At 38.1% G+C, this 12,748-nt stretch overlaps 1 protein-coding gene across 1 annotated transcript in view; it reads left to right on the top strand.

The window, feature by feature from the left end:
* MAPK10 (mitogen-activated protein kinase 10) overlaps positions 1-7,769 on the top strand; it is a 361,101-nt gene extending 353,332 nt beyond the window's left edge. The window contains exon 14 of the mRNA XM_055086019.1: positions 7,627-7,769. Coding sequence (XP_054941994.1) covers positions 7,627-7,769 — 143 coding nt within the window. The remainder of the gene's footprint in view (positions 1-7,626) is intronic.
* The last annotated feature ends 4,979 nt before the right edge of the window (positions 7,770-12,748 follow it).

Genomic DNA, 12,748 nt, shown 5'->3' on the forward strand with positions numbered 1-12,748 from the left:
TAGTATGCGATTCAGTATGTTTTTATGCCAGTAAATATTTTTTCACCCTATTAATCATCATGAAGATAAATGAACCAAGTATCAGTACATAAATTTTTGCTTTTGGCATTTGCTCATGCTTCAGATAAAGGTTTGCTGCTTTCAGGTGGTTGTTTGATTTATTCATTTTTAGAAATGCATATTCCTGAATTTCTTTTGCACGCCTGTTTAGTTTAATATGTTAATGATTAATTATAAAATATGCCACGTAGGCTCTATGTGCATGTGAGAAGGCCAAACTATTTTTTAACCATTCCAACTACCTGTAACAATACTAAATTATCTACCTTCTATGCATGCTCTAAACTATAGTTGACTGGCTTAAACAATTTATAGTTAAAATGATTATGGATTCAGTCTTTCACGACATGATTTTAAAGGAAAATATTCCTGGCTTAATTTTGAGAAATCATATGTATAATATATATTAGATGACATATTTGTGTCTGATGTATTGTGTGCATCATGTGGAGACATAGAATAGCTATGTGCTGGAGTTGACTCTTCCAGCTCATGAGAGCCACTTGTATACATCCAACTATGAGTTTTTTGACCTCATATTGTAGCTTGAAATCTACCATGCAGGATTTAAGACATAGAAATTGGCCGACTCTACAAATCAAAGCATTCTTCCCCGCGGAGAGCCAATTGTTAAATTTTTATTGGAACACTACAGTGTGTGTGTGTGTGTGTGTCTGTGTGTGTGTGTGTGTGTGTGTGTGTGTGTGCGTGCGCATGGTATATATATATGCAGTAACCTATGCTGGAAAGAAAAACCAATTACCAAGAAAACTTTTGAAAAGTCAGCTTTTTTTGCATTCTTCATTATATTCACCTTTTCTCATTAATGTTGCATATCACATTTTATTTTGTAAATAGCTAGGATGAAGTAATATTACAACATAGACTCCCTTAATATTCAGTCACAGCAATGCTGGGAGCCCCGCAGCAAGGGAATAAGTTAATGCAGTTTCTCAGTGACAAAATTGTTCTAATACCCAAACTCATGTTTTAGTGATGCTTTTAAAATGTAAATAGGAAGTTAAATGTGCATTTGCCTAATAATACACAGGTTTGAAATTCACTGATGGAATTGTATATCAATAAGAAATAAATCTAAACCTCAGATACGTTTCTAAATAAATAATTGTACTCCCTTCTGCTATCTGATTTCACTTGAATAGTGATTTATTTTCAAGAATAGCTTGGCTGCTTGCTTTCTGAATTGATTTGTAAAGATTGCTGAGGGAATAGCAGTCTGTGAATATAAATAAATTTTCATCTAAAAGTATTTGTTATAGAATGTTAGAGCTAGAACAAACTAGGAGGTCATCTAACTCTCAGTCTGTTCACCGCCTCATTGTGCCTGAGAAGTAAACCTCCCACAAGTAACGATGACTCACCAAGATAGGGATGCTTAACATCAGGATGGGTAGAGATTTTTTAGAAACTCTACATGGAAGATAAAGCTCTTCAGGTGATTTTAACATATAGCCCTTCCCCCTCCATATTCTGCACCCCATGGGAGTGTGTCCCTCCCAATTAGTCACAGATCTAGTCCAATAATTTTTTTACTTAAAAACCTCAGCCCCAAACAATTGAAGCTGAAGATCAGGAAGACAGAGAAGGAATGTATCTCAGTGATTTTTTAAAAATTCTAGTAGTTCTTCTAATTCTTTGTGTATACTTTTTTTTTAATGTTTGGATAGGTCAGGAAAATAATTTCCTTTAAAAAGCAGAACAACATTTTCCCCTGAAATAATGAATACCTTTGGCTAGATAACTTCTAGCTGATAAATTTTTGTTATTGTAAGTTACTTCTTTCCATAAAACCTAATTTTTTTCAGGTAAAGTTGAAAGTAGCTAGTATTTTTTGTTTGCAACTCTGTTAGTATTTTCAGTTAATTTTAATGACATTTTTATTGACAAAAATTTGTAATGCTTTACTGATGATAAAGCATTTTTAAAAATGTGTATCTTTACTGGTTTCTCTGAAAACAATATAGGAAGAAGGGATATTTATCACATTGCTAGTATATCCTGGGCAAGTGGACATTATTATCAAGTTCAATTCAGTTCTGTTCTATTTAAGAGATTGTCACAAACTGTTTGGCAGTAAATTAATAACTTGAAACCAAAATCTATGTCTGGACCCTTCTATTATTTGTGTTTGGTTTTATGGTTTAAATGTTTATTTATTGTCTACACAAAAAAAACAGACTTGAGAGGATCATCTAGTAAAGCCAGAGGTGGCTACAGTCAAGAGGCATATATTATGGTGCAATAGAAAAAGTAATACAGAAGTAAAAGGTTTTTTTATATTATAGTGGGGGACAATTTTTAACAACCATCTCTTTTTTTAAAAAACGACTGATTATAGCATTTACTAATTTCTATGCTATAAATATTCTCACTGTGATCAATTTCAAGCTACTGATGTGACATCAATGAAGGCAGAGTTGGAAAGAAATGCTAATAACTGACTCTCAAAAGTCGCTAAAAGCCACTCCAGCACACCACTAGATAATACACATGATTCTCCCACCATAGCACTGTATAAAGAGGAACGCTTCTCATACAACCCTTCTCATGGGAATGAAATGGGGATTTTATAGAGGAAGCATTAGAAGAGAGGCTGAGAACCTCTTTTAATGCATTTGTGCTATAAGAAATCAGGAACAATAATCTACGGAACCCTAGAAATACAGCTGATAAAGATTCTGAACTTTGAGTAACTGAATACCAACTATAATTTGCATTCAACTTTGATAAAATAGATGGCAGGACCATTCCAACGTAGAAGATAGAGATTACAGAAAGCCAGCTGATGAACAAAAGGAGAAGAAAGACAACTACAGCAAAGTGATTTCCCTTAGCCAAAACTAGATCAGCAGTTTCATCCATTTTATAGCAGGGAGAAATTTGCTTTCCCTCACAGAACCTCTCTAGAAGAATACACACAAAAGATACTCAGCGTTTTGTTAAACTGAGTACTTATTCTGTGCTCAAGAGTTGGGATAGAGGAAGATAGGAGAAATTAAGAAATATAATGAAAGAAATCAAAAGAAGCAAGGGAAACATAAACATGAAGTAATCATTTGACAAAACTATATATAACGGGCTGACCCATATGGCATAACACTTAGAATGGTAAGTACGTTGAAAATATGCTGATTATAAAATAGGTGCAGTAAGAATGTGATCCCCTGTATATGAAGAATTTATTAAAAGCTGCCCTGACTTTTGTTGCCTTCATTCAGAATTATTTATAGATAAAAATTTGTGTTTTACTGGGGAAATTTCCTCAATATTTTTTGTATAATTTCTCTAGCTGTCATTGTTGTGGGTTTGTGTTTATTTGTAAACATCAATCTTATAAGGGAGCCTAATCTCAGCTAAGTCTTATCTCACCCTGCTTGAATCCGTACTCAGCTTTAACTGTGACCATTGGAGCATGTCCACATAACCAATTTCAACCAGGAAAGGAGAAAAAGCTTATCTCAGAAGAATACCAGGTCTATTTTGTTGAGATACTTTAAAATACTTTTTGGTTTGCATTAAGCCAAGGGACACAGAATAGCTAAAACAGTCTTGAAAAAGAACACAGTTGGAGGATTCACACATCCTTATTTCAAAACTTACCATAAACCTGCAATAGTCAAGACAGTGTGGTATTTGCATGAATATACACATACAGATCATTGAAATGAAATTGAGAGTGCAGAAATAAAGCCTTATATTTATGGTCAATTGATTTTTAACAAGGATTTCAAGACATTTCCATGGGCAAAGAATAGTCTTTTCAGTAATTGGAGCTGGGATAACTAGATCTCCACATGCAAAAGAATGAAGGTGAATCTCTACCTCATCATATGCAAAAATGAAACACAAAATGGATCATAGACTTAAATGTAAAGGGTAAAGTTATAAAACATAGGAGTAAATCTTCATGATCTTTCGTTAGGAAATGGTTTCTTAGATATGACACAAAAAGCACAAATGACAAAAAAAAATAGTTAAATCCAACTTAATATTTAAAAAATGTGCTTCAAAAGACACCATCAAGAAAGTGAAAAGACAATCCATAGAATAGGAGAAAAACATCAGCAAATCTTACATGATAAGGGACTTGTATCTTTAATATATAAAGAACTCTTACAATCCACTAATAAAAAGAACATAACACAATTTAAAAAATGGCCAAAGTATCTGAACAGACATTTCTCCAAAGAAGATATACAAATGTTTAACAAGCACATGAAAAGATGCTCAACATAATTAGCCATCAGGAAAATGCAAATAAATCACAATGAGATACCATTTCACATGCATTAGGATGGCTGTCATCAAAAAGATAGATAATAAGTGTTGGAGAGGATAGGGGAAAATTGGAGCCCTCATACACTGCTGGTAGGAATGTAAACTGATGCAGCCACTTTGAAAAACAGTTTGGCTGTTCCTCAAATATTAAACATACAATTATTATATGACCCAGCAATTCTCCTCTTAAGTATTTACCCAAGAGAAATAAAACCTTGTATATTAATGCTCATAACAACATTATTCATAATAGCCAAAAAGTAGAAACAACGTAAATGTCCATCAAATGACCAATGACTAATAAATAGTTAAACAAAAGTGATGTATTCATACAGTGGAATGTTATTCAGCCATATAAAGGAATGAAGTAGTGATTTAAATGAACCTTGACAATATTATGCTGTGTGAAAGAAACCAGTCACAAAAGATCACATATTGTATGATTCCATTTAACTGATATGTCCAGAATAGACAATTTTATAGAGACAGAAAGTAAGTTAGTCATTGCCTCGGGTTGGTAAGAAACAGAGTATAGGGTTTCCTTTTGGGGTGATGAAAACACTACAAAATCGATTCTTGTGATGGTTGCCCAACTTTGTGATTATCCTAAAAAAACATTGAATTGTACAAATTAGATTTGTGAATTTTGTCTCAATGAAGCTGTTAAAAAAAGTTACATGGGCAATATTTTATATTTCAAGAAAAAACTAAATCTAAACTCTAGTACTGTGATTTGAAAGCCATCTGTAGTATAGGGATATATTATCTAGGAGATAAATGGACAGTAATCTCACTCTGTTGGCCCACAATTGATCAAGTCTTTATTAGAATCCTATATCTAGTTTTAATCGCTACTCTTTAATAATGATGTGGAAAAATTGAATATGATTCTGAGAAGCCCATCACAGTGATGCTCAATTATTACAGGCCAAAGCTGATGAAAGAACATGAGGATGTTGGTATAATTTAATCTAGAATCAAGGAGAAAAACAGAGCTGGGTGTTTGGGCTATGTACTCAAGGGTTGTCTGCTGGCATAGGAAATCTACTAGTATATGTCACGAGAGGAAATGAACTAGCTCTGCACCATATCTGTAAAGGATATAATTAAGTAAAGTTGGAATAAATTGAAACCAGATAACTTCACATTATATATTTTTCTGATAATGAGAGTAAAATTATTTACAGGAAGATGTTAACAAGACAGATTTAAAAATCTAGAGACACTTAAGATTAGGAAGTACAGATACTTTTAAGAGTTTAAAGAACATGAAAAATGCATAAACCTTTTGTGTATGAAAATACAGGATACAAATGGATATACATTAAATGATTACAGTTAAAGAAACTTCCTAGCAAAAAGACTAGAAAGAAATATACCAGAAGTTTAACCATTCTTATCATTAATTTGAGGATGAGTGCATATTGTTACCTTTTTTCCTGTATTTTTTATATTTCTCATAATTTACATAAATATATTTATAATCAACAAACAAAAATTTAAAAAACAGATAGGGTACATATAATCTGTTTTAGTTTATGTGTGTGCGTCCTCTCCAGATACTGTCACATTTAAAAAAAAATATTTGTTATTTATTTATTTATTTATGGCTGCATTGGGTCTCTGTTGTTGCATGCGGGCTTTCTCTAGTTGCGGTGAGCGGGGGCTACTCCTCGCTGCGGTGTGCGGGCTTCTCATGGCGGTGCCTTCTCGTTGCAGAGCATGGGCTCTAGGCACATGGGCTTCAGTAGTTGTGGCATGCAGGCTCAGTAGTTGTGGCTCATGGGCTCTGGAGCGAAGGCTCAGTAATTGTGGTGCACGGGCTCAGTTGCTCCGTGCATGTGGAATTTTCCTGGATCAGGGCTCGAACCCGTGTCCCCTGCATTGGCAGGCGGATTCTTAACCACTGCGCCACCAGGGAAATCCGACTGTCACATTTTAATCACATTTTTTTCCGCAGGCAAGAAATGTCTACGCCAGGAACAAAGAGATTGTGTTAACCTCTCCACTTCATTAGATTTTTTTTCTGAATTATTAGATCTATCTGATAACACTATCTTATTTGGGATTCATGATGTTCACCAAATATATCTAACACACTATATTTGCTCAAATAAAATACAATGTAGTGAGAATTCCTCATCTCTTATTTTAGATGCTTATACTTTAGATATTTTTAATAGCGAACTATTTCACAAAACATACATTTTACCACCCATATTGCTTGAGTATAAAGAATCTATAAAGAGAAAAGGTAATTGGACTCTTTCCATGGTGCTCTGGTTTAATTCAATTTTACAATGCCACTGGCTCATCTTTCCTTTGTGGTTCTCAAAGCTGTTGTAGCTCAGCAAGTATTTACTGAGTGATTACCATGAGCAAGTTTCTTCTCAGAGTTTCAAAATCTTTATATTCCCACATAGCAGATAAATTTTTAAAATTTTGCAAATTAATCTAAGTTAGTAATTCAGAGTTCTTATTTGGAGATTCCCAGGTAAGCAAGCCTGCTGGAAAGTAAACACACAATCAAGAGGTGTGTTCCGGCTTCGATTCTTTTTTTGGTCTATGGTAACTTTCATCCACAGTCCTAGTTGGCTTTTCTATATGGACTTTTAAGTTTGATGTCAAATTAATGACTATGTAATAATATTTACTTAATATACAATCATTTCTCTAGAGCTGTAGCCTCCAAGTAATTCTGATTTCTGGGCTTCCCCTCAGCCCATATTTCTGGGGTAGGCATCTTATTTGTGTTTGTTTTAATAGCTCACTGAATTTGAAAGCATCCAGGCTCAGATGATTACATTAAAGGGTTCGGCTCATTTGCCTTCTCCCTAGAACAGTGGTCTTCAGCCCTTGACACCACAGTCTCTGGGGAGCTTTTAAAACATGCAAATGCCTTGACTTCACCCAAGGCCAACTGTATTACAATATTGGAGGTACAAGGGGTGAGTGGGGTTTTTAGTGGGTTTTTTTTGTTTATTTTTTGTTTTCCTTTAAGAGCATTACAGGTGATTTCTAAGGTAGAGTGAGATTTGACAATTACTGCATTAGCCTGTGAATAACTTGTGACCAGGGATGCTGTGTTGTTATCTTGATTTTCACCATCTAATACAGTGCTCTGTATTCGTTGTTCTGTGAAAGTTTGTCAAATGAGTGATGGACCAGACATCCCCTATCACATTTGCCCATGCCTGCAACCTGAGTGACATTCAGCTGAGTCCAGTTCCAGGTTTAGTCATGTTGGTCTTCATTTTCTTAGCACAGGTGCAGCAGTGAACAGCAGTGAGAGTCTCCCTCCATCCTCATCTGTCAACGATATCTCCTCCATGTCCACCGACCAGACCCTGGCATCTGACACTGACAGCAGCCTGGAAGCCTCGGCAGGACCCCTGGGTTGCTGCAGGTGACTAGCCGCCTGCCTGCGAAACCCAGCGTTCTTCAGGAGATGATGTGATGGAACACACACACGCAGACACTCACGCACACACACAAACACAGACACGCAACGACAAGAAAACAGCAAGGGAGAGAATCCGAGCCTAAAATTGAAACAAATCTTTCAGCCTGCTTCTTCTCCAGAGTTCTGTATTGCAGCTAAGCCAAATGTATATTTAACTTCTAGTTGCTCTTGCTTTGGTCTCCTTCTAATGATGCTTACTACAGAAAACAAATCAAACACAATTAGAGAAGCCTTTTCCATAAAGTGTAATTTTAATGGCTGCAGAACCAGCGACCTGTAACTGCCCTTTCAAATGGCATGACAAGGTGTGCAGTGGCCCCATCCAGCATGTGTGTGTCTCTATCTTGCATCTACCTGCTCCTTTTGGCCTAGTCAGATGGATGTAGATACAGATCCGCATGTGTCTGTATTCATACAGCATACTTACTTAGAGATGCTACTGTCAGTGTCCTCAGGGCTCTACCAAGACATCACGCACTGGGGTACCACATGGTCCATTTCATGTGATCTATTACTCTGACATAAACCCATCTGTAATATATTGCCAGTATATAAGCTATTTAGGTTGTTAATTGATTAAGCTGTATGTCTTACAAGAAAACATGTAAAGGGGGGAACATGGGGGGAGTGAGCTCTCTTGGACCCTTGAAGATGTAGCTTCCAAATTTGAACTGATTAAATGGCACCTGTATACCAATTTCTAGAAAGAACATATGTGATGCTTATGTACAGTGTGGGGTGGGAGGGGGTAACAGTTTCCAGGTGCTAAATATTTTTTGACCTTTAAAAGGAAAGCAGGAATAAAGGCTGAGGGTCTTTTCTCTGATAGAGAGTGGTGGGGCAGTGCGGAGGAAGGCCTGAAGGAGATTATTGGCCAGATACTAGGAGACACCGACATTCATATTTTAGAAAGGAGACCCCATTTGCTGTTTTCAGATTATGTATCACAACTGGCAGGTGAAGAGGCAGGGTTAGTGCGTACATATCTGATGGTAAGAACCCCTCCCTGAAACAGAGTGGAATTGCTTCCATATGGTATCCCTAACAGAAAATGAGCCTACCTAGGCTATTTCCAGATTGTAGGTTGTGTTTTCCATGAGTGTGCTACTTTCCAGGTTTATACCTTGCCAAGGTCTTATTTAGAGAAGAAATATTACTGCCCTCTTCTAGAATTAAAAAAAAAGAAATCACTTTAAAAATACCCAAAGCCCAGGGTGATCCTCAGGTTAGCCTTTGAAAACATTTCCACAGACATTCCTCAGGGGTTTCCGCGACTCCTTAATATGGCTGATGTTTCATGTTTATTTGTTTATTTCATAAATTTCAGCAATCCAAGAAGGGCTGTTCATCTGAGTTTTGTACCGCAGGTGACGTGACAGCAATAACTCTGCCCATAAGTTACTGCTGCTAAATAGCTTTAGCAATAAAGTGTCTTAAAAGCCATGAAGCATTTATGTCAATGTTTAGCAAAATCTCCTGAATTTAGCTCAAATTAAATGAAAGTGCTTTCCTGGGCACTTAAGGAGGCACTGTGAAACGTCCTGGTTCTATACAAGACGATACCAGGGTGACTTCTCAGCAATAATAGGGACCAGGTCGAGGCTTCTCTTCTTATTCACTTTGGTGAAGTATTCATCACAGCTCTTTGCACTCTGACCACTTTGGTGCTCACCAATGCGGTGGTATTTTACCTGAAGAAGAAGTGAAACGCATGGGATGGGTGGTTGATATGTGTGAGATGACTGGCAAACGGAATCCGTTTGAAAACAGAGCAGACAAGAATGCCAGTGCTCTGAAAACTGCCTTAAACACAACAGTAGGAAAGCTGTGTCTCTTTTCAAGCAATAGAGTCAAGCCTGACCATCGCCGTGGGAGCAATGCTGCCATTTATGGTATTGCTTCACACAGTAGGATTCATGACAAGAGGTCATTTGTTTCAAACGGAGAGAAGAAACGTTAGACTGTGCCGCTTGTCTCCTGGAATAGCAGGGGCCCAGTTTCTCTATCTTGCTGCCAGAGTTTTTGGTTAATATTGCAGACAACCTGATCTTAAAAATGCTTCCCCAGGCTTCCCTGGTGGCGCAGTGGTTGAGAGTCCGCCTGCCGATGCAGGGGACACGGGTTTGTGCCCCGGTCCGGGAGAATCCCACATGCCGCAGGAGCGGCTGGGCCCGTGAGCCATGGCAGCTGAGCTGGGCGTCCGGAGCCTGTGCTCCGCAACGGGAGAGGCCACAACAGTGAGAGGCCCGCGTACTGCAAAAAATAAAATAAATAAATAAATAAAAATGAGCAATGCTGCCATTTATGGTATTGCTTCACACAGTAGGATTCATGACAAGAGGTCATTTGTTTCAAACGGAGAGAAGAAACGTTAGACTGTGCCGCTTGTCTCCTGGAATAGCAGGGGCCCAGTTTCTCTATCTTGCTGCCAGAGTTTTTGGTTAATATTGCAGACAACCTGATCTTAAAAATGCTTCCCCAGGCTTCCCTGGTGGCGCAGTGGTTGAGAGTCCGCCTGCCGATGCAGGGGACACGGGTTTGTGCCCCGGTCCGGGAGAATCCCACATGCCGCAGGAGCGGCTGGGCCCGTGAGCCATGGCAGCTGAGCTGGGCGTCCGGAGCCTGTGCTCCGCAACGGGAGAGGCCACAACAGTGAGAGGCCCGCGTACTGCAAAAAATAAAATAAATAAATAAATAAAAATGCTTCCCCAATCACATGAGCTTTCTCACTTTTCTTTCTGTCACACTCCCCCAACCCCCTCCCCCTTTTTTAAAGCTTCTCTTCTCTGTATTCCTTTTTCTTTGCTTATCTTCTTTCTCCATGCTCTTCTCTTGCTATACCTGTGGCCTTTCCACTCCCGGCTCTTTAACCACACAGGATTGAGTGCAGAGAGCAGGCAGCTGTTGAAAGAGAGTCATAAGGGAAATTTCATCAGCCACAAAATGACATCAGAAGACAGAAGAAAATCTCCAGCCAGCATCTTAGAACTGCTTGACAGTTAGATTCTCTCTCATGTCTGCGGAAGTGATTTTCTTTTTTCAATCAGATGAAACCAGGCAAAAACTAGCCAATGCGCCTCCCCTGCTATTGCCACCTTCCCTAAACTCTACTAGTCTGATCTCTCCTGTTGTATGGCTCTTGGGGGCTGATTCCCTTTAGCCAGAACTCCCTATGGACAAGAAACAATGAAACAAATCCTTCAGAGTGAAATATCATGTGCAAATTGAGCTAAGGGTTAGCTTCTTGACTGCTTATAGAATTATTTTTCCTAGGTTGTCAAAGCAAGACAGGTGATGGGCCAACAAAGAGAATAATCATTTCAAAAGCCCGCCAGTCCTTCACAATCTTGGGTCCATTTTATTATAGTATCTTCAGGAGGTGATTATGTTATTACCAAATTCACAGAATATACTATGTTCTGCATTGAGTCTTCTTTTCTTAAAAAAACAAATGTTTCCTGTATAGTCACCTGTTACTTCCAAAGGACTCTCTTGCTTTTCAGGCAGGGAAGTGTCAAGTCACCTGGTCTATATTCTTGGAAAAAGTGAATGTCCTGCCTGTAGTTGGGGGCTTCCTTTCAGAATGTGAAGTTGGCACTCTGAGAGGCCTAACCTGTCACTTTCTATAGGGCAAGTAGTTTCACAGCGATCCTTAAAGAAATGTTTTATAGTATTTTGTAGGAGGGATAGCTGTATGCCTATGTGCAGGAGGAACTAGATTGTTGGGAGATCTTGGCAAAACCACCACTACCACTTTGATTTTTTTAGATGTATTTTGTGGGCCAATTTGTTAAAAAGAGATACATTGGCCTTACAACCAAATTTCTTCTTGTGGAATAAAAACTGATAATAATCTTGCATCTTCAAGAATCTGATGACTGAGCTTTGAGGGAATGTACCCCACAGGTGGACCAGAGTCTGGTCAGTTCCCTCCAATTGGAGTAAACTATTTAATTGAGGGCCAAGGAGCTGGATAGTTTTCTCTCAATCTTTTATCATTATCAGAAAATTATTACCTGTGGATACTGATAGCAGCTGACTGATAAATCCGAAAATAGGCCTTGACAAATGGAATAAGTAGAATAGGTGAGATTACATAAATCCTTTTATGACCTGCCAGGGGAAAAAAAAAAACAATAAGCAAAACAGACTTTTAAATTTTAACTAGTCACCGCAAAATCTAAATTCTGCAAAGTCTATTTCTATTTGATTCTCTTAACATGTGACAATCTAAATCTTAAAAGCATTATGCTCTGCACAGAACACGATCATCAGCTTTGCTGAAAAAGTTATCTTCTTTAGCTCAGAGAAAGGGATCAAGTTGCCCCAGGAATCTTTGGGCCCACCCACCTTGGGTCTGAGGAGGAATCCCACCCCCGCCCTACTCACAATACCCCACACGTGTTTTAATTGTGAAAGACAGACATTTTCCACAGATACCACTGAACCAAGAATGGAAACTCTTTTCTCTGAGAACAACAAGGAAGTTATAATGTAAATAGTTATATTAATTATTTTCCATGTGATTAAAATATAAGATTTTATTTCTTTTAGCACTTGGGCAGTTTTTTCACTGTCTGAAATGGCTCACATTGACCCATTTCCTTGGTCAGCAAGCTGAAATGGAAGGCCTCTGTATATGGACTCCTGTACATCTAACTTTTGATTACGTGGGACCAATGGCCAGTATATTCTAATGGACACAAATCTCCCACCCCTAGTTAGCATTAAACTGTTCACCTTGCCATGTCTATCTTGCAACAAGACCTGACTTGAACCTGCCTGTTATTCTGCATGATTGGACTCCAAAGACTACTACAGTTGATGAGAATTGTCCTGTGTCCGTGTTCATAAAACGGACTTAAAACCCACACCCATATTCATACACCTCTCACCTCTACAGTTCTAGATCAATCCTGGAAGGCA

The sequence above is a fragment of the Physeter macrocephalus genome, chromosome 7 (genome assembly GCF_002837175.3).
Source record: "Physeter macrocephalus isolate SW-GA chromosome 7, ASM283717v5, whole genome shotgun sequence".
In the NCBI taxonomy this organism is placed as follows: Eukaryota; Metazoa; Chordata; class Mammalia; order Artiodactyla; family Physeteridae; genus Physeter; species Physeter macrocephalus.